The 25,050-nt window shown below is 43.6% G+C and overlaps 1 protein-coding gene across 1 annotated transcript in view; it reads right to left on the bottom strand.

Annotated features, from left to right (window-relative positions):
• Papss1 (3'-phosphoadenosine 5'-phosphosulfate synthase 1) overlaps nt 1-25,050 on the bottom strand; it is a 115,414-nt gene that overhangs the window by 58,883 nt on the left and 31,481 nt on the right. The window contains exons 6-10 of the mRNA XM_055628074.1: nt 24,237-24,350; nt 21,944-22,055; nt 19,791-19,996; nt 18,134-18,269; nt 6,251-6,519 (exon numbers count right to left, since the gene is read on the bottom strand). Coding sequence (XP_055484049.1) covers nt 6,251-6,519; nt 18,134-18,269; nt 19,791-19,996; nt 21,944-22,055; nt 24,237-24,350 — 837 coding nt within the window. The remainder of the gene's footprint in view (nt 1-6,250; nt 6,520-18,133; nt 18,270-19,790; nt 19,997-21,943; nt 22,056-24,236; nt 24,351-25,050) is intronic.

The following is a 25,050-nucleotide window of genomic DNA, read 5'->3' as shown; positions in this document are numbered from 1 at the left end:
GGGGGGCCATCTGAAGGGGTCATAGGGCAGGTTCTCATCTCAGTGGATTCTGTACTGACTGCCAGATATTAGTGTAAAACATGAGCTAAGTTAAGGAAATACACAAGAATCCACACAGCAGCATGTTTCAACTGCCCCTGTTTACCTGTCTCTGCTCACTTACATACAATCTGTTTCTAACAGTGTTATTTAACAACTGGAGAATAAATTTCCTGACAGAGAGAAGTCTCCACCTCTAACAATTACGCTCTCTCCTCCCCAAAGAAAAAACATAAATGGTAATCCTCATTATAACATCATATGCTCAGAATATGACTGTTAGCTGTATACTCTCAAATCCACCTTATTCTGGACCCATCTTAGCAAAATTATTCTTTAGGAAAGAGATCTAGTATTTAATGAAAAGAGAAAAAAATGGCCTTCAGTTTGCCATCTATTCATATAGATAAAACTGTATGTTCACAATACCATTTTAAGCATTAGAAAGTAAATTCTTCCCTGCATGGCTCCCACTCCATTAGGCTGCAATTTCAGAACCAAGCCATTACATCTTTATAGACTGGAAAATGAGGAGCATCCTGTTGATAACCACACAGCCTTAACAGCTGCCCACTGTTCTGAAGTGCAACTGTGCTAAGGAAACAAATCTGGTACCAATGCCTTCGAAATAGCCCAGAGAGCGATTAAAGGAGAATCACTGTGTTTTATTATGTCAATTTGGCAAATATGTGTTGTTGGCAGGCTTGTTCCTGATGTCACTGGAAAAAATAGAAAAATGAGGGAGTTTTATTCTTATTCTTATTATCATTATTAGAAATGCCTTTATTTAAAGGCTGTAAATAAGCCAAGCATATAAGTGAGGCACCACAGAAAAAGGAATGCTGGAGCCAGGCATGGCAGCACTTTTAGAATCTTATCACTTGGGAGGCAGAGGAGAGAGGACTGTACAATCTGGGCTACACAGTGAATTACGGAGTAGCCTGGGCTACAGAGCAACACCCTAACTCAAAAAGAAGGGGGGATGGGGAAGAAGAGAGCAAAAAAGAATGGGTAGTTTTTCATAAGCTGCTTAAATCATGCCAGGTCATAAACACTGAAACATTCAATTACTTAAAGTGTTGAGACAACTGCTACTACTTCTAGCTTATTCATCAAAGGCTGAGAAGTTAAATTTTTCCCCTTCCTTAGGAAGGAAACTTGGAGCTCCCTGTCGCTGATCACTGTCCCCACTCAGGCAGAGACCTAGGGGCAGACTCAGCTCCAAGGTGCCCAGAATATCAAGTGCTGACATGCAGCTCAGGACCTAACTTCTTTACCCTCCCTCCCACCATCAGGGAAAAGGCTACTTTGAGACCTTTGGCAGCAGTGTGCTCTTGTACAAAGGGCACGAAGCCCAAGAAGCAGGCCAAACAGTCATACAGGCCACAGAGTCAGGTGGGCATCAACTGTACATCTTGCTGGATTTAAAGCTACACCTACCTGGGTGGCTTCCCTGGAGCCTGCTAGCCTTGGTCTTCAGTGTCCAGCTGTTTAGCAAAATTATCTACTCCATGCCTGCTCAAATTCTTGATCTTCTAGCCATCCAATTGGCATCTGCCTATCCTGGCCAGCCTTAGGTCCATTAACCTCACTCACTCCTAATGTTTCTTCCCAGTAAGCTTCTGTCCACTGACCTGCACCATGTTCCTTGCCCATAAATTCCCACAAGCAAGCTTTATTCAGAGGTGAGCTCGGTTCCATACTGAGGCCCTTTTTGCTACTGCAATAGTTTCTGAGTACAATTACCTTAGCCACTATTCAGCTCTGATTTTCTCTGACACACTTCGGCTAAGTTACATGCTCTCTGGGCATCTGAAGCCTCATTGGCAGAATGGGAATAAAATCCATGGGTTACATAATACATGCAGAGCATCAGTTCGGTGTGTGAATCATACGCAGGCACTCAAAGAGTTATTTCTACTTTCTTTGTATTATTAGTGTATTATTAGACACTAAGGACATCCCAAATCAGGCCAAGGGCTGTGTTTAGACATGAAGCCTACAGACATCAAGTCATCCCAGGCTCTCTGCCATATTCCAAGTTCTAGGAAACACATTTACGAAACAGCCCCATGAGATACAGGCAGTGCCTTTACATGGAGTCGGGATAGGGACGGTGAAAACCCGCAGCAAAGAAATGACTCTTTTTCAGCCAGCCAATAATCTATACTTTAACATATTGTATCAGCCAGCCAGTGCCTGATTTAGTTACCCTATTTACTCATAAAACCTGTCACACAAACGCAGGAAAGCCAGGCATGGTGGCACACACCTTTAATCTCAGCACCGTGGAAGTGAAAACAGAACGATCTCAAAGTTCAAGGCTAGCCTGGATGACCTAGCAACGTGAGGAGTCCCAAGCTAAGCCAAAGCTACATAGGGAGACCCCGTCAAAAAAGAAACAAAACCGACCCCACAGGCATCTATTACTGACAATATGAAGATGGCATCCCAATAACAGAGGGTAAGGACACAGACTATACAGAGAAGGCACAAACTACCACTCTGGACTATGATGAGCAGTTATCTAAACTATCCAAAAAGGAAACCCCGTCTGTGTGGAACAGAGCCATGTCAACTCATTATTCTAGAGTTTCTCTGAAGACACTTCCGGCCTGCTTTCAAAGCATGCACAGTTGCAGTTTTCAACCACGGTACTGTTAAGCATTACCAGAGACTGGAACTGCGGTGCACAGCTCTGGCGTCAGACTGTGAAGGTGCAGATTCCCTCTCCATCCCTTCTACCTGACCTCGAGCAGTTGCTTAACCTCTACCATGGGTCTCCTCCGCAAACAGTGACTAAGAACAGCACTGCCCCCTAGGGTGGTTATAGGTACTAAGTTAATATATGTAAATGGCAAATACAGCGGGAGATCAAAAAAAACAGCTACCTGTGGCTAGAAAGAGAGAGAGATTGCTCAATCTTAAGACATGAGCTGCTCTTCCAGAGGATCCAGGTTCTACTCCCAGCACCCACATGGTAACTCATAGTCACTGTAAACTCCAGTTCCAGAGGTTCTGACACCAAGCACACATGTGGTACACATACACGCATGTAGGCAAAGCACCCACACACATAACAAAAACGTTAGTGGGCTATGACATTTTATTTCTTAGTCACTCCCTAGAACTACACTCGCGTATAATCAATCTCTATTGTTTATTCCTTCTTCAGTGAAACTGATCCAAGAAGATTCTTAAGATGGGTTAAGAAACAGCAGTATTGTGGAGAATGTGGGTAATGAGGAGGGAGCAGGGAGACAAACTGGTTAACCCGCCAGACAGTCCAGAGCTGGTGCTGAATCACAGTGCATCAGAAAGCACTGGAGACCTCGCCTAAGACCAAACAAATGCACATCCATACCCAGCTGTTCTCCTCGGCAATAACCAGCAGACGGTCCAGTAAGGCAGGTGCTGAAATCCACACCAGCACACTGTTCACAACAAAAACTGGAACACAGCCCTAATGCCCTCCACAGTGTTGCGCTAAGTCGCACAGGAGAATATCACATACAGAGAATGAACGGTCTACCACAATGACTCCTGTTTTTACGCAGCTCAGGGCACCTCTGAAGGATCTCCCAGAACCTCCAGAGCACACGGGTTCCACACTGGTTCCACGGGTTCCAGTTCAGACACTGCCTCCGTCATTTACTAACGTGTGGTTCTGAGCAAGCTATGCAACCTTTCCACGCGGTTAATCTCCTGAACCCTTGCTCTCTGCCTGCTATCCAGTGCATTGCATGCAACCTTCAACTCGAGGGAGCTGGACCCTCTCTGAAAGTGAGGGCAGTGCCTACTGTGCTAAGGACAGGGTGGCTCAGCAGGAACAGGGACAAGAGCTTCTGGATGCTTGGTGGATAGTGACGTTTATTTCAGAAAATTTAGCTTAAATGAGCACCTAGAAAACGTGTGGGTTTTTTCCCCTCATGTATAGTTAGTTCAATATGAAGTTAAAATAAGACAAATTAGAAAAGGTACAGAATATAACATAAAATACTTAATCCTACCTGTACATCTTTTTTCTTTTTCTTTTTCTTTTTTTTTTTTCTTTTTTGGCTTTTCAAGACAATGTTTCTCTCTGTAGCAATAGCTGCCTAGAACTCACTTTGTAGAAGATACTGACCTTGAACTCATAGAGATCTGCCTGCCTCTGCCTCCCAAGAGTGCTGGGACTAAAGGCATGCACCACCACCATCTGGTAACCTGTACATCCTTCAAACAAGCCCTCGGGTGCACATAAACTCGGTTCAAAGCTGGTGCCAAACTGGTGAGGGCTCCGGCCGTGGCCCTGAGTACACTCTTGCATCATTATTATGTCCACTAGACTTGCTCGTGTGGGGAGTGAGAGGCCAGGGCAGGTCCTGGCAGAGCCGGCTCAGGACAGACCATTGCAAAGGCCATCTCCGCACCCAAGAGCGCCAGAAGCAAGAAAGCTGCCCTTTCCTCCTCCTTCCTCAAAAAGAGCTATAAGTCCAGCTGACCTTCGCTAAAGTTGGCCATAAGGAAAGAAATGCTTCGTTAACAGAGGGCGACAGCGAAGAACATAAACATCAGGCTTTTCTAAGTCCCCAGGTTTATCACTGGCCAACTGCATTTCTTCCTTTCAGCCTGCTGCTTTGTTTTTCTGCTTTTCTTGCATAAGGAGGTAACAGAGGATTCAACCCCATAAACCAAGCTTCAATAAAGATTCTTAGGCTCCCATCCCAAACAGTCACGAGCCTCGGATTATCTTTTTAGATGTTTGAAGGAATTTATGTCACATTGCTTAGATCTTTTTAAAAATGGGTCTGCCTCTCAGATAAATCTAAGTGAGTTCATCTCCCTCTACAGAAGGGATGAAACGGAGCTGTAATAACGTGCATTCCGTTTTTATCTTGAAAACACAAAAAGCTGGCTGGGAATTTCCCACCCACCACTTCTGAGGTCATTAACTCATTGGGCAAATATGTTTTGAAAGCCTACTCTACTCTACCTTGAAACTAAAACCTAATTTTCATCTTCTTTACATATGGATATAAAAGGATCTCAAACATTCTGTTTGACCACAGGCAGAATTCCAAAATCCTGCCTTCATATGAGGAAGCAAATTTTACTTCCTGACTCATTCATGCTCCAGATGAAAACTGTCTTCTGGGAGCTGGAGAGAAGCTCGAAGTTAAGATCTAAAACTGTTCTTCCAGAAGTCTTAGCGACCTAAGTTCAGTTTCCAGCACCTGGGCTGGGTGGCTCATTACTACCTGTAATTCCAGCTCCAGGGGTGAGGTCCAACGGCCATGGCCTCTTCTACAGAAACCTGTATTCATGGATATACACACAGCCTCGCATGGACCACAGAGACATGGTTAAAAATAAAATACATCTTTTTAAAAAAAAAAAAAAAACTAATGTCTTGCTAGATACATTCAGATGGACATATGCACATGAATGTCTTTGAGACCAGGGACAAAACAATTATTTGATTCTGCAAAGTTATCCATCCTAAAGGCACATGTGCTGGAAGTGTCCTATCTAGTTTGGAACTACTGGGAGGTGGTGAGACCTTTAAGAGACAGGACTAAAGGAAAGTCATAGGGGTCCTGTCCTTGAGGAAATAGTGGGACCCTGGCCCCTCCTTCTCTCTTTCCCTGTCAGGCCACAATACAAACACTCTTCTGCCCATCATTCCCACCACCAGGTTCTATTTTACCACAGGCCCAGGAGCAACAAGACCAAACAGTTACACACTGAAGCACTCGGAATAAACGTTTTCTGTTTGTGAGTCGATTACTTCAGGTATCTATGAAAACAGCTGGCTGATACCCTAAAGTCCCTTTAGCTCTTGAAAAATTTAGAAAAAGCAAAAACCACGCTACATCAGTCCTCTGTCCTGGGACTCCGTAAAAAGAACAGTATCAGTGCTCTTACAACTGTCTGGACCTTAGCTGGTACAAAACAGCTTTGTGCTGCTACATCATTCTATCTGTGTCTTCCTCATAGCTTTGATCAAGAACCACAAAAGGAGCCAAAGAAACCTCTCCCAATTTTCCTAACAATAGGATGCCCACAGGGTTCGGAACGAGGGGACATTCCAACAGCAGGAGAGTACTCAGCAGTGCTGGATGTTTAGAACGAACCTAGCCATCAGGGACAGGTCAGTAGGTCAGTTGATGATGCTACAGTGTTCACAGTGTGGCTTTAGCACTGCACTGATATGCTGAAAGCAACCTACCTCGGTTGGCCCAGCATACATCATAGGAGATGGAAAGATGGCCACCACTGTCGTCTCAGGATTCAAAATACCCTCCTCCAGCACTGCGGCATGCTGCTTCATACGCCACATCAGAGGAACATCATCATCCTTTGTCCAGCCACCAAGAGGATGGAGGAGGAGGACAGGGCGCCGGTACCCCCTCTCCAGAAGCTGCTTGTGAGTGTCCTGCATTAACAGAGCATGTCCATTGTGCACTGGGTTACGCAACTGAAATGCAAAGACAGCATCTGAAAAGAGAATTTCCAGAGTTAGCACTTTCCGGCACTGCCTTACATGAGACAAGCCACTCTTTCCAGAATGATGCTTACAGGTAACAGATATGCAAGCTCAGAATCAGCAATGGGCAAAGTCATGGACTGCTGGCTGCTTATTCCAAGACAGCCAAAATTTGCGGCTGCTATTCAGTATTAACAGCCTTTGCTCACCTAAGGTCATGTTATACAGGAGCCTTAGACTCAGGCCAGTTACTCCTTTCCACAGGGGAAATGACAGCAACTGCCAGACTTTCTTTCAGTCCTAATATTCAACTGCTTACAACAAATACAAATTCATGGCCTCTGTGTTAATGATGCATCCAATCCTTCAAAGGCCCTAAGTCCCGAGTTAGTAATCAAACTCAGGTTATTTTCAAGGGCTTTATAAAAGAAGAAAGAATATGAAGATAGTATGGTTTCACTTTTACTTGCTACCCAAATTCATACAGATTGCTCCGATTGAGAACAAAGCCACTGCGTTGTCATCTGACATCTGGACTCAGGATTGCAATGTAGCAGCAACAATATCTCTTGATAATAATGAGGACCATTGTCATTATTCAAACGGTGAAAGCTACAAGAGTAATTGAATTGATTAGCCATTGTCTGCTTACAATCCTGGTTTCATTCCTCTATGCTTGCTACCAGAGGACCTCCATCAGAAGCCATGGTTCTTTGGAATATACAATGATGTTACAGAACAGAAAAACAATCCTGGCATAGGAGCTCTGTGCTTCCTGGTCTCTGAACACATGACACATCACCCCACCATCACGACTGGACTCAGACTCTCCAAATTTTCTTACTCTTATTTATTTTTACTCTGCCCCTTGCGCATAACCAGCTCTGAAGTACAGTGATGTGTGCCTTTAGACTGGTATGAGTTTCTACACTGGGAGCCTGCCATGAGGCTTCAGTATTTAAAGGCACACAAACTAGCTGATATTTAGAGCCAGCAGGGCTATGGCTGGGAAGGCAGAGTGTTTGGCTAGACAACTTCACATAAAAGAACACTGTGGTGATTTGAATAGGTATGGCCCCCACAGACTCAAGCATTTGAATGATTGGCTCTCTTGAGAAGAGGCACTATTAGGGGGTGTGGCTTTGCTGGAGTGGGTGTGGCCTTATTGGAGGACATGTGTCATGGTAGGTGCAGGCTTTGAGGTCCCCTAAGCTCAACCCCAGTATAGAACACTGTCACCTTCTGCTGTGATCGGATCAAGATGTAGAACTCTCTGCTTCTCCAGCACCATGTCTGCCTTCATGCTGCTGTGCTTCCCACCATGAATATAATGGAGTAAACCTCTGAAACTAAGCCAGCCCCAAATAAATGTTTTTCTTCATAAGAATTGCCTTGGTCATGGTGTTTCTTCACAGCAATGAAACCTAAGACATAAACTGGTCCCAGGGCCTGGGTTATTGCTGTCATAAGCCTGGCCATGGTTTTGTTTGGAGGAATGTAGATTTTGGGACGTTGGATTAGGAAAGCAATGGAATGCTTTAGGCTCTGCTTAATGGACCATCCTAGCAGGAACATGGAAGACATTGGAGCTGAAGTTAATCTGAAATGTGGGGGCCTGGCTCAAGAGGTTTCAGAGGGAGAAGAATTTGAGTATGTTGCTTAGGGATTGTTCTTGTGATAGCTGGTCAAGAATATGGCTGCTCTTTGCCCTTATCTGAAGAGTCTGTCTGAGGCTAAGGTGAAGAGATTTAGATTAATTGCATTGGCAAACGAAATCTCAAAACGGTCTAGTATAGACTCTGTCCAGCGGTTCACTCTTATGAGGAAACTTCTGAGAAAATATGGCAAGCTTAGAAAGGAAAAACACAAAATGTATAGTTCAAGGATTAAAAAGGCACCAAAAACATGAATGGAACCAATTTCTGTATTCAAGGAGATAAACAGATTAAAGATAGAATGAAATTAAGGGAGTGGTGACCTCAGGGCAATATTATCACCCAGCTAAGCCTTCATCTTGTGATAAGGAATTAAAGAAAAGCTTAGGTCCAGATGAGGTGATACACTCCATTAATCCAAGTACTTGGGAGACAGAGGCATGTAGAGGCAGGTGGATCTCTGAGCTTAAGGCCAGCCTGGTCTACAGAGGAAGTTCTGGGACAGTCAAGTTTAGACAGTGGAAAAAAACAAAACAAAACATGGAAAACAGAAAACTGGTGAAAATGGAATTGAAGGGAGGGTGCTCATATTTTCAGCGCCAGCAAGTAGCAGAACTTGGTAGATTTGGCCATGTGGTTCTGGCTTTAGACTCAAGGATAAAAGAAAGGGTTTATGAAATCACCCTCCACAACTAAGGAAAGCTGCTGAAGTCAGGAGTGTGGCAGGGGGGTCCTTGCATGGGGGCTCAGAGAGGCCATTGTGTGAAGCTGTGAAGGTGAAGCCTGGATTGCGCTGGAGACCCCAAGAGGTTAGAGATGCCAAAGGCCTGGGATACTTCCTGGGGAGAGCTGCTAACAGGGTGTAACCAGCCCAAGAGAAAGAAATATGTCACAGCCAACAAAACTGAAAGGAGTTGGAATATTTTGGCATCAGACATAGAGATGTGGAGTTTGGAGTTTGCCCAGCTGGTTTTCAGTCTTGATTTGATACAGCATTTCCTCGCTGTGCTCCCGTCCCTCTGTCTTGGAATGGTAATTTATATCCTATCCATGATATATTGGAAGTATGTGATCTGCTTTTTGATTTTTATTTTATAGGGGATTACAGTTAGAGAATGCATGAATCTCAGAAGAGACTTTGAACTTGGGACTTTTAAAGACTGTTGGGACTGTGATAGAATACAGGGTATTTTTGAAGTTGGAATAAATGCATTTTGCATTATGCTATGGCTATGGCTACAAGCCTAAGGGGGCCAGGGGGTGGAGTCTGGTGGTTTGGATAGGTATGGCCCCCATTTGTGAATGCTTGGCCCATAAAGAGTGGCACTCTTAGCAGTTATGGCCTTGTTGGCGTAGGTGTGGCCTTGAGCAAGTGTGTCACTGTAGGAGCAGGTTTTAAGGGCTCCTAGGCTCCAGCTTTGCCCAGTGTGATATAAAGTACCCTTCTACTGCCTTTGGATCAAGATATAGAACTGTGTCTGCCTGCATGCTACCATACTTCCCACCATGATGATAATGGGCTAAACCTCTGAAACTGTAAGCCAGCCCCAATTAAAGAGGGTTGCCATGGTCCATGGTGTCTGTCCCTAGCAATGAAACCCTGACAGACACCATACAAATAAGCTACCAAACTGGAAAATGGAAAAGGGTTTTCACCATAGAATCAGGACCTAAGTACAGAATAGATAAAATAAGCTCAATGGATTATACGATGTGGACTAGAATTAAAAGTGTCAGTGTATCTTTATGCTTTCCAGCTATAGCAACACAGATACAGGAATACATATATAAGAGTGTATGAATGAAAGAGAGAAAGAAAGAAGGAAAGAAAGAAAGAAGCCCTCATATTTGTAGGTAGCACATGCACATGCTTCCATATTCTTTACAGTGTCTTCAGGTCACTCCCAATGGTTAGCAAAATGTCAGTTCTATTGGCATACTATATGCTATACAGTTAGGGAACAGTGATAGCAGAGCCGGCAAGTTCTCAGTAAAGACACAATTTTACTCCTGAATATTTTTGATCCAGAGCGAGCTGGATCTGCAGAGGGGGGACCGGAGAATCAAGAATCAGAGCGCCGGCATTTGGCAGTATTTGAGGCAGGCTAGAACTAGCAGGGAGGTGGGTGTTGTTTAGCAGTGCAGTGCTTGCCTGGCATAGCAAGGCCTTGGTCACGACTGCCAGCACAAAAAGAACTTTAAAGGGAAGGCCGATTTAAAAGGCAGGAGTAGCTACAGATCTGAACGCCTCTACTCCACATACTTGTGAGGCAATAGTACGAAATAATTTAAGCTCACGTTAGAAAAGTGAGAAAGACTAATATTTTTAGTAAGTTAATGTCACTTATAATAGGTTTAGGTCAAAACTGTAGGCCACTTGTTAACAGTGCAAACAATACAGCTTGATTGTTTGCAGTGTTCTTGACAGAAGTGTGTGACGTGAAGGCAGTCATGAAGAAATGGATAATGAAGCTCACTGAGGAAGAACTGAAACGATGTGGCGTGCACTCGACTGACATTTCCAGGCTGAGAAAGGCAGGCTGAACACTAACTGTTCAAAACTGAAGAAAACTAAGACACCTACCCTGGATTCTGGACCAGAAGAGACAGGAAGCCAGACAACAAACTGGTGACATCACGGCTGTAATAAAGGAGGCTGGTGGGGGTAGAAGGAGACTGGAGAGACGGATGTGTGGCTAACAGCACTGGCTGGTCTGTCAGAGAATCAGGCTTCAATTCCCAGCACCCACAGGGCGTTCAAAAATCATCCTTGACTACAGTTCCGGGGGATTCAGGCCTTCTCCTGGACTCTACAGCTACCAGGCACACACATGGCACTCTTATACATGCAATGAAACACTCATCCAGAGAAAATCAAACAAGCTATCTTTTAAGGACCCCACTGAGAAGGACAATTGCAGGATTTGGGTGGGAATCGGACCCAAGGCAGGGAGGCAAAAGACCGCCCTTGCTTGTAGGAACTATGAGTCTCAAAGCCACTCTCAAAGACAAAGACCATGGAAGAGCAGCAACTGGAGGATGTAAGTAAGTACGGAATCTTTGTTAAAATGTACAGGAATTTTGGCCTTGGAATATTTCTGTAACATTTTAATCATTTTAAGATTTACAAAAAGCAAAGCAGAAAACTAAGACAGGAAAGACATCAGCTAATCACAATTTTCAGCTTATTACAATTCAAATGAACTAAATAGAGATTCACTTTTTTTTTCTCTTTTTTAAAATGAAAATACTGGAAACTTGGGCAATTAAACATTTGAGAGTTTTAGAGCTAACTGAGGACGAGGCAAAGGTGCGATGCTTATGCTCTGGAAGGCCTCTGTTGAGAGGATACATACTGAAATATTTAGATGAAATGACATGGGAACCAAGACTTGACTCAGAATATGGCGAGAGGATTCAGAGAGGGCAAGTAGTGGCACAGATGAAAGGAGAATGACCCCAGCAGGCAGCACTGAGGCTGGCTCAGGAGCATGGGGGCTCATCAGACTGTTATCTCCACATATGTTTTAAATTCCCCATAACAACATGTTTTAAAAGAGAAGACGCGTGTGGGGGATCCGAAGCAGAACTGCTTTTAAATTCCGTTATATAACCCTCACTTCTGCAAAGCTTTCTATGAGGCTGTTGACCACACATGAAAGCAAACTTGACCCCTAAAAAGCCTTGAAGGCATTTGGGGCTTCGCAAGCCATGGGGCTCGGCTGCAACCACTCAAACCTTCTGCTACAGTGCAAAATCGCCCAGGGACGGCACTTGAACCCATGAGCCTGGTTATCTACCAGGACATTATGACTGCCACATTTAGCTACAGTCTGTGGAATAAGATAGAACAGGAAGAAGTAAAATAAAATAAAATTAAAAAAAGAAAAAAAGGTGTAGCAGCATCCCTGCTGTCCAGAGGGGATGAGTTGTCCCAGAAACATAAAATCATTCATTTTGTCAAAGACAGACAGCACATGGCATAGGGCAACCACATTGTATTCTGAATGTACCTTAGAAAGGATGCTAGTACTAAATAAGGGCTGTGAGTGGAATGTGAAGGAACCTGTGACATTTTGTAGAAAATTAGCCCAACCAGACTATCCTGGACTGACCCAGGAGAGTACAGAAAATAAGTGGGCAGAGACACTAGAGATCAAAGTGCTGTGTACGTCCACACATAGAACAGAACTCTGCTAACTCTTCCACTTTCTCTATGCCCTTAATCAATTTGTCCCGCAGGGCCAATTCACCTGATAGACTATACCCTGAACACTCTGATGAGGTCACAAGAGCCAAGGGCAGAAGGCACGGCTCTGCGTTAGCGCCTTGCTAATTTCTGTTAACTGAGAAAAACTTGGCCGCAGGTTCAAACCACCTCTCCACCTGCCTGCCAAGATTAAATTCCTGCCACCTTGTCCCCGTCTCCAGTCCTGTTCCCTAGCCTTGGAGCACAGTCCTTAACCCCTGTGTCCAGAACTCTCCAGATCTCCTTTCTTCCCTCGTGCGTGCTCAGACCCCCGTCACCTTACCACCAGAGTCCAGACTGACTGCTATCTCTCCCCAGTCTGACAGAGCAGCAGACAGGGACGAGGAAGGTCTGAACAGATGAAACACTCAAGTTCAGACAAGCTAAGGCAACAGTGTCCTCGGGAGTCTGCAATTTAGTCAGAGAAGGAAAGAGCAAACATTTGGTAGAAGGAACCCAGGTCTTTCAACTCCAGCAGCTCTGTTTGCAGAGAAGGGTGCTGACAGTGTGGAGAGTATGTGATGGGGAAAAAAAAAAGAGCATGGCTTCATTCTTCACCCACATTAAACTGCTAGACTGTAATCACCCAGCCAGCTTGTTGCTTCCTGCTCTGCCACACAGCGAGCATGAACCTCTTGCCAAATCCCAAAGGCACCACTGCTTTCTGTCTCTAGATGAACAGCTACCCACTATCTTCCCAGCCTTAACATCTGCTAAACAGGGCACTGACCTTCTAACCTCATCTGCCTCTTTGCCTAACCCCTCTTTAAAATAAACAGCATGAGCCACACATGCTTTGAAGGGAAACTGTCTGTAAATAGACTATTTCAGTACCCCTGTCCTAGGGCTTAACGCTTGATTTTTGCCTAGTCTCCTAGTTATTCTTTGTGCACATATTTTACACAGCCATAACGAAATAGATGTGAAATTTCAGACTCTGATGGGCTACCTGGGTCTGACGGCCCGCTTCTCTCTTTATACCTGGAGCAGCAGGGTTAAACGCTGGGCTGTGTGATGTTCTACTGACATACTCTTTCAGGGACTACGCACACGACTCCCTACCACCAGCTGTACTCAGTATATCAGCCATACCTCTATGGCCTGACTTCCCAGCTCATCAGGTATAGACACCCATGAAATTAGCTCAATATTTACTACATTCTGTCTTCCCACTTTTCGTATTAGTGTCATCACAAATTCCATTCAGTCTATTTTCATCACTTTCCCAACCTCCTACATCATGCCTACATAAATGGACCAGATCCCCTAACCCCCAAGCCCTCCCACACACACACATACTGGACTCTTCTTCGCCAGGAGAAGAGGTAACACAGTGAGATATGAGTGAAGTTAGAGCCCTTTCTTTCCAGCAAGTGACTTATACTGGGTAAGTGGGAAAACAGGGAGGAATCAATAGAATAGTAATAGGGCACCTGGTAAACGCAAGCATATCGATTAGCATTTTTCACCAGCTGGTACTCTCATATTCCAAATCATGACGACAACGAGCTGGTATTCTCAAGATGTGAGGTAGGAAGCTTTCATTGACTGGTCTCTGTGTGGTTTACTCTCCACACCCATCTCTATTTGTCTCTACTATCTGGTGGGGATAGACAGGGTACCTCCAGGCTTACTGAGGAAAGGTGCTGCTCCTCAGTCACAGATGGAAGGCTCTAGCAGGCAATCAGAGGATATATGAAGAAAAAAACTGGAAGAACCTTGCCAACCTGTAATGCCTTCACATCATGTCCACAGCATCCCCCCACTGGGCCTTCTCAGAGGGCCATCTCACAGCCTAGCCCTCAGCACCACATCCAGAGAAGCTCCTCGAAGAACTATGATCTGTGTACCTTCTCATAGAGCACCCCACACACTCAGCCATGTCTCGTAGTGTCTCCCCAAGCACTGTCTGATGACCTGACATCAGAACACAAATCCATGCTGGGCCTAGGGCTCATACCTAGAATCTCAGTGCTCAGGAGGCTGAGGCAGGAGAATACTATGAGTTCAAAGCCTGCCTAACTATAGAGTGAAACTCTCGGAAGAAAGGAAGGAAGGAAGGAAGGAAGGAAGGAAGGAAGGAAGGAAGGAAGGAAGGAAGGAAGGAAGGAAGGAAATAAAGAAGGAAGAAATTACTTCCTGCCTTACCTGATGTTACCAGCCCAATTCTCCAGAACTACAAGTAAGTTCCCATAACTGTGCCCATCTCTTCTTCTGTGCTCACTTAGTTAAACTTGAACCCTATCCAAAGATCTACCTTGCAGCTAGAATCTGCCAGACAGAACCTTCTCATCTAGTTTCTGGTTACAGCACCGCTAGCTCAAGGCTTTGCCATAAGAGAGCACCCTGACTTCACAGACAACTCTGCTCCTGACTCACCAACCTCCTATATGGCCCCGACTCGGCCTAAAATATCCATGTACATCTCTACTCATTCTTTTAAAACAGTCTGTGATTCAACAACTCAACAAAGCCCTCACAGACTGACTCACATACTGAAAGAAAATATGTGAAATTTTTTCTTGTAACCAGCAGGACACCAACGTTCTGTGCAGAATGAGTACTAGCTGGCTCTAGCTGACTTTTTAAAATCCTTTCTCTCTAGACTACCAGTCAATCATCTGGATATTAAGAGCCCGCCATTAGTAAATGGCTCACCTTGCAATGCAGGCAACAGAGAAATCTCAATCCTTGATGGTCCAAAATGGCCTCTAACAGTTGAACTGCTACACCCATGTACATCAATATTCTATACCATGAAGCCAAAATGCTTAGGATGAGGGGAGAAAAGCAGAAACTGGCATGCGCAAACACTCAAAAACAAAAATGAGTGACTATTCCTGCTTTCTCTCTCTTGAACACATCAGTAGACCGGTTGTTACTGGCTTCCTAACAAGTAAACAAGAACTACAAAGTAAACTCCCTCGGTCTGTTGCTTATTTGCCTTGGTCTAAAACGGAAAAGTAAACAAAATAACACCACAAATCTTTGTTGTTTGATGTAAGGCTAATAACTGGCTCTCAGCTACTTTAAACAAAGTCGCAATCACTCATTATGCAACAACTTCCCTAAATGACTTAAAATGTTTGGCTCACAAAGAGCACAAAACAGATGGAATAGTAAAGTCTCTAATTATGAATAATAATTCCATGATAAGATGTCTCAACAGGGATTGAGGGAGGGAATACATAAAACGAACTATCTGTTACTAATGATTGTAAATAAAAGGCCCAACTAGAAGTGTCTTAAATAATTTAAATATGTAGTATCTATTTAAATATGAAGTCTGGAGACAGATGACAGAAACTCAATGCTAAATACATGTTTAGGATTCTCATGAGCACAGAATGGCTGCAAGAACTTCCAATTCTCTATTCTCACTGACAGCACCCAGATGGGGGGAAAAGGAGAGAAATGACAGGCAAAATTGTTCCTTCATTTGTTTGTGTATTGGCATAATCCAGTTTCTTGTCAAAAAGAATTTTTTTTTCTAGAAGTTGACTCTCTCCTTTATAGTTCAATGGCCAGAAGCAGTCTTCATGGATATAAGGGAACTGTGTGCCATTATTGCCTGATACCAGTCATCACTTGTCAAATGAGCCCCAGTATGTCTGAAAGCAGGAGATGAAGCTGTACTTCGGCTGCCATTATATGTAGCACTCAGAAATCATTGGATGTTAAACCAAGTGTGATGGATATTCTTGTTTGTCAACTTGACCTCTAGAATTAACTAAAACCGTTGTGGAACAAACAACTGCTGGGCTTTTGAGGCTTCCATTGGTAGACAGCCATTGTTGGGATAGCTGGACCACAGCCCACATGCCATTCTGATAAATCCCCTTTAGATGGATAGATAGATAGATAGATAGATAGATAGATAGATAGATAGATAGACAGACAGACACAGACTGAGTGACTGACTGATTCATTCTATGAATTTTATTCCTCTAGAGAATCCTGACTACTACACCAAGTATCCGCTTCAAATTCATAGAGAAGTAAAGTTCAAAAGGCAAAGAGGGGTCCTACCGTGCAATTGAAGGAGCCAAGCAAGAAATGAGAGTCAGCAATGAACAAGGCAGGGTGAGCAGAAGCCACTGAGCTCTGCAGTGTGTGGTCCATCAGAAGCCACTTAGGTCTACATCACCCTATGGTCACATGACTTCAAATTCCAGCCAGGCTGGAATAAACAGGCTCAGGAATAAACAGATAACCCTTCTCTAACCTTCATATAGGTTAACCCAATATATGCAGGCCAACTTCAGCTCATACAGGAGAGAAAACTTAGAAACTTAACTCAGAAAACTTAACTCTCTTACTGTGTGCCAGATGCTATAAACAATTGAGTTTACTCATCTGATCTTATTTCAATTTAAAACAAACAAACAAGCAAACTCTGCTGGGCATGGTGATGCACAGGAGGCAGAGGCAGGCAACTTTCTGTGAGTTTGAGACCAGCTTGATCTACACAGTGAGTTCCAGGCCAGCCAGAGCTACAGTGAGACTCTGTTTCAAATAGATAGATAGATAGATAGATAGATAGATAGATAGATAGATAGATAGATAGATGGATGAATTAATGAATGAATGAATGAATGAAGCACTATGCATTTGATTCCACAAGTGTTCTCATCAACGGTAAATGGGCCTTACAGAGGAAAACAAGAGATATGAAACTCCCAAACAGTATGGCAGGACACTGCGCACACTCAGGACTCTAAACAACCTGAAGCCAAGATCACTGCTGGGGTCATGCAGGGCTGTCCTGACCCCACCGCTGGTACCATCTCCTGGGATAGAGGGTACAGGCTCTTAAGTATAGCTTAGTGGTCAGCTGTCTTCCAAATGAGCAACCACATCCATCCGACCCTTCCAGGCCACCTCCACACAGAGAGCAGTAAGGAGTGGTACTGAGGCTTAGGGCTCTGCCACCTCTGCTGGTGGGTTGACCCTGAGCACACTAACAATGGCAGAACATTTGCGCTCTCAACAGTCTGGCCTGGTCTGCAGGGAGTGCTTTCAACAAAGCCCCATCATCGGTTTCTGCACATGAGAAGAGGTATCTGGTGCACATGGCAGCACATCATTTACCAACGCCTGTGAGGTGGTGTGTTTGGTGAAAAAAAAAAAAAACCTGTCCTGGAGCACTTGTGAGAACACATCTTGGCCTTTGTGATCGCATTGTTCTACTTCCCCCCAGACCCAAAATGATGAGAACACCACAGGACTGCTCCTAAGGCAATTTCTTCCAACTGATGCTTAACGTCTTCTTTACCCAGAAAGCTGCCTCTTGTGTTTATTTTGAAACCTCAGCACTTGGCATATGAGCAGGCAAACATGTACAACAAATACAAATAATGGAATAGGCATGGTAAAGTGGCTTTGCTCCAACATTTGTCCTGTGAGGGAACAGTTCCAATACATTCTCTTCTATAGTTCTACTCAGCTTTAACATGTGAGTTTTATAATAAACAGCCAGTTCCCTCTTAACATCCATCTTTCATACCATATACAAAAATGTTAGGTCAAATTCTAAGAATGTAGCAAAGTATAACAAGACTACAGAGGCCAGGCCTGGCTGTTGCTTTCCTTTATAGATTCTATTGCCTCGTATACCTTTAGCTATCATCCTGTTATATACATTTGCGATACAACTAGGAAAAAGTTCTGGAACTTTCTCTCTAAGCAGTCCCATACTAGATGAGTAGGTTTGCATCTTACCAGCATTCATATCTTTAAACTTCTGCTTGAGCTCAGTCGGGGTAAGACGATACTGATCAAGACCATCGTTCCAGTAAATTCGGTCAAGAACCTGAAGATCTCCTCCAATCAGCCAATCTCCTTGTTCCAGGACCATCTAACAGGAAGCAAGAGGAAATTATTTGCTACAGTAGAAGCAAGAGCATTACTCTCACAGGAGCTAACCACAGTTTCTGCAAGCTGGACTCCATCTTAAAGACTGAGCTAGGCTTATGAACACTGCTAGAATTAAAGGCGCTGAAGAAAGAGAATGCTGTACTTCTTAAAGTACTTGTGACATGTGTTTGAATGAATTTCTGAAAAGGGACCAAAACCTAAATGAATGATTATTACTTCTTCAGTTTAAAAAAAAAAGAATATTTTTTTTCTGACTGTTATCAGATGCTAGTGAGCAGAATGTCTGTAACCTAAGGGTATCCTCTCTTGTTTGTTTTCCAATCTCAAAGTTTTGACACTAATTATCGCTGACAATCAAGTATATGCAAATTTGCCAGGCTCACTGATGAATTCATGCACAATTCCTCAAGTTTGACCTGCCTCCTTACCTCACCCTGCATCTGGAGGTGTGCACGCTCAGGACCCACACACACAGGATGCCGCTGACGTCCACCCTTCCCTGCACTGCCCTGGCTGGTGTCTAAATGCACTTCACTTCTCCCAAAGCTCAGAGTCCACTTCAGACAACTGAGAGACATTGGCCTTCAGTGCTGACATTTGCACGCTCACTACACAAGTGAGGCACTTTGGGGAGATGAATCTCGCGTCTCTGATTTTCCACAACAATACAATGTTAAGAGCCCAAAAGTAATCTGGGTGCTGTGGCACATGCCTGTACTCCAAGCACTCGGGGAGGCAGGAGGAGGAGGATCTCTGTGAGTTCCAGGCCAGCCTGGTCTACAAAGCACGTCCAGGACAGCCCAGGCTACATAAAGAAACCTTGTTTCAGAAAAACCTAAATAAATAAATAAATAGCCCCAAAATATTACGCTGCCCTGGTGCAAGTTCCCCTGTGGCCTGCCCTCACATCTTTGTAGGAACTTGATTAATATCTTTCCCTACCAGGCGGGCAGTGGTGGTGCATGTCATTAATGTCAGTACTCAGGAGGCAGAGGTAGGTGATCTCTGTGAGCTTCAGACCAGCCCGGTCTACAAAGTTGAGTTCCATGACGGCCAGGGCTACACAGAAAAAAAAACCTGTGCTGAAAAACCAAAAAAGAAAAAACAAAACAAAACAACAACAAAAAACTTTCCCTACCACTAGATTCCAAGAGAACAAACCTTTGCCCAACCCATCCTGTACTCCAAGCCAGCACTGAGCTCAGAGCCTGGTGCACGGCAGACACTTTAACTATGTGTTACAAACTGGGATAGACATAGTGAAACGGGCTTCGCATGCTCGGGGCTCCAGAATGAATTCCCAGAATCAATGATCTTTTAAAAAGCTACAGAGAGTCACTGAATAAATATTTACACACACCAAAATGACAAGACCATCTGCTCGTTAAACTCAGTGAAGGTCCAGTCTCTATTCTGCAAAACTTCACAACCCAGAGGAACAATTAACACACAGCTGATGACCACATCTCAGCACAAATGTTACTGCCACACGAGTCAAGACCTTAATGTAGGGGTGGTTCTTGCATGTTGTTCCCCACTGCCTGGCACAACGCTCCTCTTTCCGGTGCTCAAAAAATTCAGGATTCCGAAGAATAGCCACACGGCGGCCCTCATACAGCAGAGCGAACGCTGTACAGCCATCCAGCCTCTCTTTGTCCTCATGTGTAGCTGTCAGAACGATAGGCACTGACAAGTTGATGACACCTCCTGCAGGACACACAAGCGCACGGCTTATTCAATGGTGATCTTTGTCTTTGGTGACACAATTCAAATAACAACAACAATTTTTTTTTTTTTTTAAAGAATCAGGCCGGTGACATGGCTCAGCACTTGCCACCAAACCCGACAGTTCAATCCCTGGAACCCACATGGTAGAAGGAATGAACTGACAGCCGCAAGCTGTCTTCTGTCCTCAACATGTGTGCTGTGGCATGAATGACTACAGATACACACAGATGAGCATAGACATGCAACAGATTAACTATTAGGTAATTAATGGAAAAGCAGTTTAAAGAACCAGCGCACTGTCACTTGAGGACGAGGCACAAAGTACCACAAAAGCAACGAATTTCTTCAGAAAGTTAAAAGAGAGAGAGAGGAAATGGAGAAAGAAGAGCAAAGGAGTAGGTGGGGAAAGGGAAAGAAGGGAGGAAGGGATAGGGAAGAAAGGAAGAAGATGGAGGAAGAAAGGAAGGGGTGGGAGACAAGGGGATGGGAGAGGAGGAAAAAGAAAACAAAAAATAAAAAAAGAACCAACACCACATCAGACACTAATTTTCACAAGTTATCCAATTGTCCTTGAGGAAAAAAATTTAGACAGAATTACGAAAATAAAAGAAACCATTTACAAAGGAAGAATTGGGTGGTTGTCACTGTCAAAAATATATTGTGCATCCCATTTTATGAATGAGACCATTCTATTTCATGACCTTTCCAAGAAAAATTTAAATCTTCGTTGAAAAAAGAATGACACATTTCAAGTGGCAAACTGATTATGAATCCTTGAGTATATCTATATGATAAAGATAGTCTGAATTTTTTCTTTTTTCTTTATTTAATGTTAGTGTGTGTGTGTGTGTGTGTGTGTGTGTGTGTGTGTGTGTGTGTATGCACACGGAGTCTCTCAGTAGACTGACATTTCTAGAAGAAAGACCAGCCACCAAGCTCCCAGGATCTGCCTGTTTCCACTCGGTTCTGGGGGCACAGGTACACACAACCATGCTCAGCTTTTACAAAACTGCCAGGCTGCACTCCAGGTTCCCCAGCTTTCACAGCAAGTGCTCTTACCCACAGAACCATTTACCCAACCCTCCCACTCTTTAATTAAAATTTTAATATAGTCAGAATCAAATCACTGTCAATTGTCACTGGCCAAGAAACAAAAGCAGTAATCAGTGGCTCCAATTAATCTAAACAGTGTTCCCAGTGAGCCCAAGGCACAGTCAGTTCCCAGCCATGACACTCCACAGGTTTTGTTTTGCTTTCTTTGTTTTTTGAGACAGGGTCTCTCTACACAGCCCTGGCTGTCCTGGAACTGGCTATGTAGGAAAGGTTAACTTCAAACTCAGAGATCTACATTTCTCAGCTTGTGCTAGGATTAAAGATATGTGATGTGCCACTATGTCCAGCTCTGTGTGCACTCTTAAATTCCTATTTGGATTTATATATTGAAGAAATTGTACTGTGTAGAGAATCATGAACAAAAAAAAAATTTTTGGATAAAAGCTGTCAGCCATCAGTGAATCTGTATGCATTTCTGAGATTACAAGGAACAGGTTAAGATGAGAAACTGCTAAGCCAATCTGCACTAAATTCCAAGGAGGAAAAGCAAAATACAATATTTAATCTTAACAGAAAACAAACATATGAACAAAGCAGACCCTGAGAGAGGCCGTGTACTTTTATGTTCAGTTTCTGCCCTGACTGCCCAGCTTTCCTTCTTCCTCCATAGTGGATAACAATTATAGGAAAGAAAAGGAAAAATGTGAAGATGACCCCATGGTTCACTTAAAGTGTTCAGAACCAAAACAGCTTAGCCTTCATGACTACTCTATTGAGATGCCATGACTATCTTCAAGAAAAGTGACAAATACCTGAAACCATGCCTTGCCTCCTTTACACACACACTTTAATTGTAGGCGTAAACTACCTTACCATCCAGAAGACAACCAAAATGAAGGCACTGCAAGTATTCCCTCTCTCTCATGAAGCCGTTCAGAGGAGTTGCCCAACCTTCGGCCAAAACCTGCACCCACTGCATATCCACCTATAAATCAGACAGAAAGAAAACAAAAACAAACAAAAAAAAACCACACACACATTCATTTCAAGTATTTATGATCCCAAGCAGTAAAAACTGACATGCATTTAATTTTGAAAGTACTTGGAAACAGACATTTCAGTGATGGTTGTGGATCCTACAAATCGAAGAAAGAATAAGAACTCCTGGAGAACAAGCTTTTCTTCTAGCATATCTGTAACGCATCACCCTCCACACTTTCACCAGACAGTCTCACCGGTGGATCTCAAACATCAACGTGTACCAGACAACTTCTGGAAGGTGTGCTATCATACAGATGGCTGAGTGGGTATGGAGGTATGGTGGTATAAAGTATTAATCTTAGCAGAGGCAGAGGCAGGCAGATTTCTGTGGGCTTAAATGCAGCCTGGAATGCATAGCAAGTTTTGGGTCAGTTGGGCTACAGGGTGAGAGCCTGTCTCAAAGCAAACAAACAAATGCAGATTGCTTTGCATTCAATTTCCAAGGCAATGGAAATTTTATAATTCTGCCAAGTTCCCAGAACTGCAGACAGTGAAGATCTGGAAACTAGATGTTGATAGTCACTATCCTAAATCAAAACATACTTTAAACAAAATATTTTCCAAAATGACTCCTCTCCAGACAGAGAGCCTTCATCTTACAAAGACCATTACTGCTTCAAGTTCTGGACTTGTGGTACATCCCATCAGCACAGAGAGGAGGCTGTAAACCGCCTATGTCACTCAGCAATGGATCTCAATGAGAAAGGGCTAAGCACACGGCCAATGGTATGGTGTGCAATAAAATGGAGTCTCCTATTTATTTCTCAAAGCACAATGGTCAGTGTGTGCAAGGAAACATGAGGAATTGTACAGCCTCAATTCATGGAGAAACTCTTTATGGAGAATGCTTTTTCCACCTTCTAGTTTTCCTCTTACTTAGTTTTCTTAAAGCCATGATAGTGGTTATTTCTTGTCTCAATTCTAGATGGCATCTGCTAGGAGCCTTAGTGACTAAATAGGACTTGTGATGAAGTATCGTAAGTGAGCAGACAGGCATTATGTCTTGTGTGTACCATAAACTGAACAGATTTGTGAACTCCCAGACTGAAGAAAGGTCACATTAGGTGCCGTCCAAGACACCTACAGAAATATCTCTCTTTCCCTCTGTCTGTACAAACTCGGGGTCCTCCACGATAGCTGGCTGGAACAGCTCTGCTTTGCACCCTCCCCCGCCACAAACCCAGCGTCCGAAACCCGACCACAACAAAGTCCATCAAGACCGACTCCAGCAAAGATCTGAACAGTATGGAGGGGTCTCTGTCAGTTTCCATCCACAGTACTGAACGGCGGCACTTCCTTAAGTGTCCTAGATTCTTGTTACTGCAAAAGAAGGGCTGAAGGAAAAGCCAACCGCTACTCCATGTTCTTATTCCTTATCCTTTGTGGGGTTTTGTTTGTTTTTTCTTATATATCTGTTTTTAAAATATGTATAAATTATACAATTTAAAGTTAAAGTAATGTTTGAGAATGACAACTGGACATGGTGGTGCACACTTTTGATCCCAGCGCTCAGGGAGGCAGAGGCAGAGGCAGAGGCAGATAGATCGCTGTGAGTTTGAGGACAGCCTGTTCTACAAAGTGAGTCCAGGACCGTCAAGGCTTCATAGAGAAACCCTGTCTTGAAAAAAAAATTTTGAGAATAAGTCAAAGTTTCCACTCTCAGCCTGTCTAATTTAACTCAACAGTTGTTAATTGAGAAAAACACCTAATGGTATCATTAGACACAGATATACAACAGATCTATTCTTAATGTGTCCATTTTTCTTAATATAAGGGAAAGTCAAATTGGGAAACAATGTTTTAAAGGGGCAAAAATTCATTTTAATTATTATGGATTAGCATTTCTTAATATTTTAGAAACAATCCTTTCTCTTCTGCCCCCAAATCTCACATAATTTTTGTCCTTTGATATTTCAAAATAAGCAAATGTGACTAAAAGCAAATCAAAGTCATATGAATGTGGGATTATTGTTCCCTGTCCTTGGGAACTGTGGGATACAGCACAATGCCCCGCCGTGCTACTGCCACCCTGACTTCAAACACGGCCACTAAGCCCCCAATTTATCAAGCTAACAGTTGCACGTAAGGCTGTGTCACCCAGTTTGAAAAGCAACAGAGAACTTACTTTGTTGATTTTCAGTGCTGGTAGTGTTTCCGCATCAGTTTTTGCCAGATGAAGCTTATTCTCTGGCACGTACAGTTCTTTAACTTCATAGGAGGCATCCACAGGGACGATGTCCTTCACAGAATGAGAGGGCAGTTAGACATCTGATCCAACAATGCAGGCTTCCCCAGAAGGCATCTTAAGGAAAGAAAAAGTCAGCGTTTCTGCCAGAAAAGGGGGCTTCAGCGTCATGTTCCCTCATCGGTTTTCCTAATGTTAGTTGGTCTGCGCCCAAATAATATCCCACGCTCAAGAAGTCAGCATCATGCCCCATGATCTAGTGGAAAAGAGTAAATCTCTAGAACTGATTATGTGTCTGAAAAGGCAACTGTAAATAGAGCTGATCTCAGATACAAAGCAACAAAAATTCCAGACACAAGGCAAGCCATATAACTCCTCACTTTATACCATCTTCCCCCATGGGCCTTTATCCTGCGTGTCACTAAACCCACCATTTTACTCACAGCGTGTCAGCTGCCCTCCCACGACCGTTGACAACTAGTGCTTTCTGATCCCACATAAAATAATCTGGACTCAAAGTTCCAAGCACCCGCCTATGACACTGAGACAGACATTCTTCCTGCTCATCCTCTACAGACTGGACATGAAAACGTGGAGCAGACAGAGGTGTTCGCAGGTGCATAAGAGCCTATGCGTGCTACAATAGCCACATACACTGCTACCGGGAGATCTTTACAAGGTGCCCCAAATATGTTATCATGCCCCAAATATGTTATCATGCCCCAGATATGTTATCATGCCCCAGATATGTTAT

The sequence above is a fragment of the Psammomys obesus genome, unplaced genomic scaffold, assembly GCF_907164565.1.
Source record: "Psammomys obesus unplaced genomic scaffold, mPsaObe1.curated_primary_1811, whole genome shotgun sequence".
NCBI lineage: Eukaryota > Metazoa > Chordata > Mammalia > Rodentia > Muridae > Psammomys > Psammomys obesus.
The sequence above is the reverse complement of the archived record's forward strand: the minus strand, read 5'-3'. Positions and strand labels throughout refer to the sequence as shown.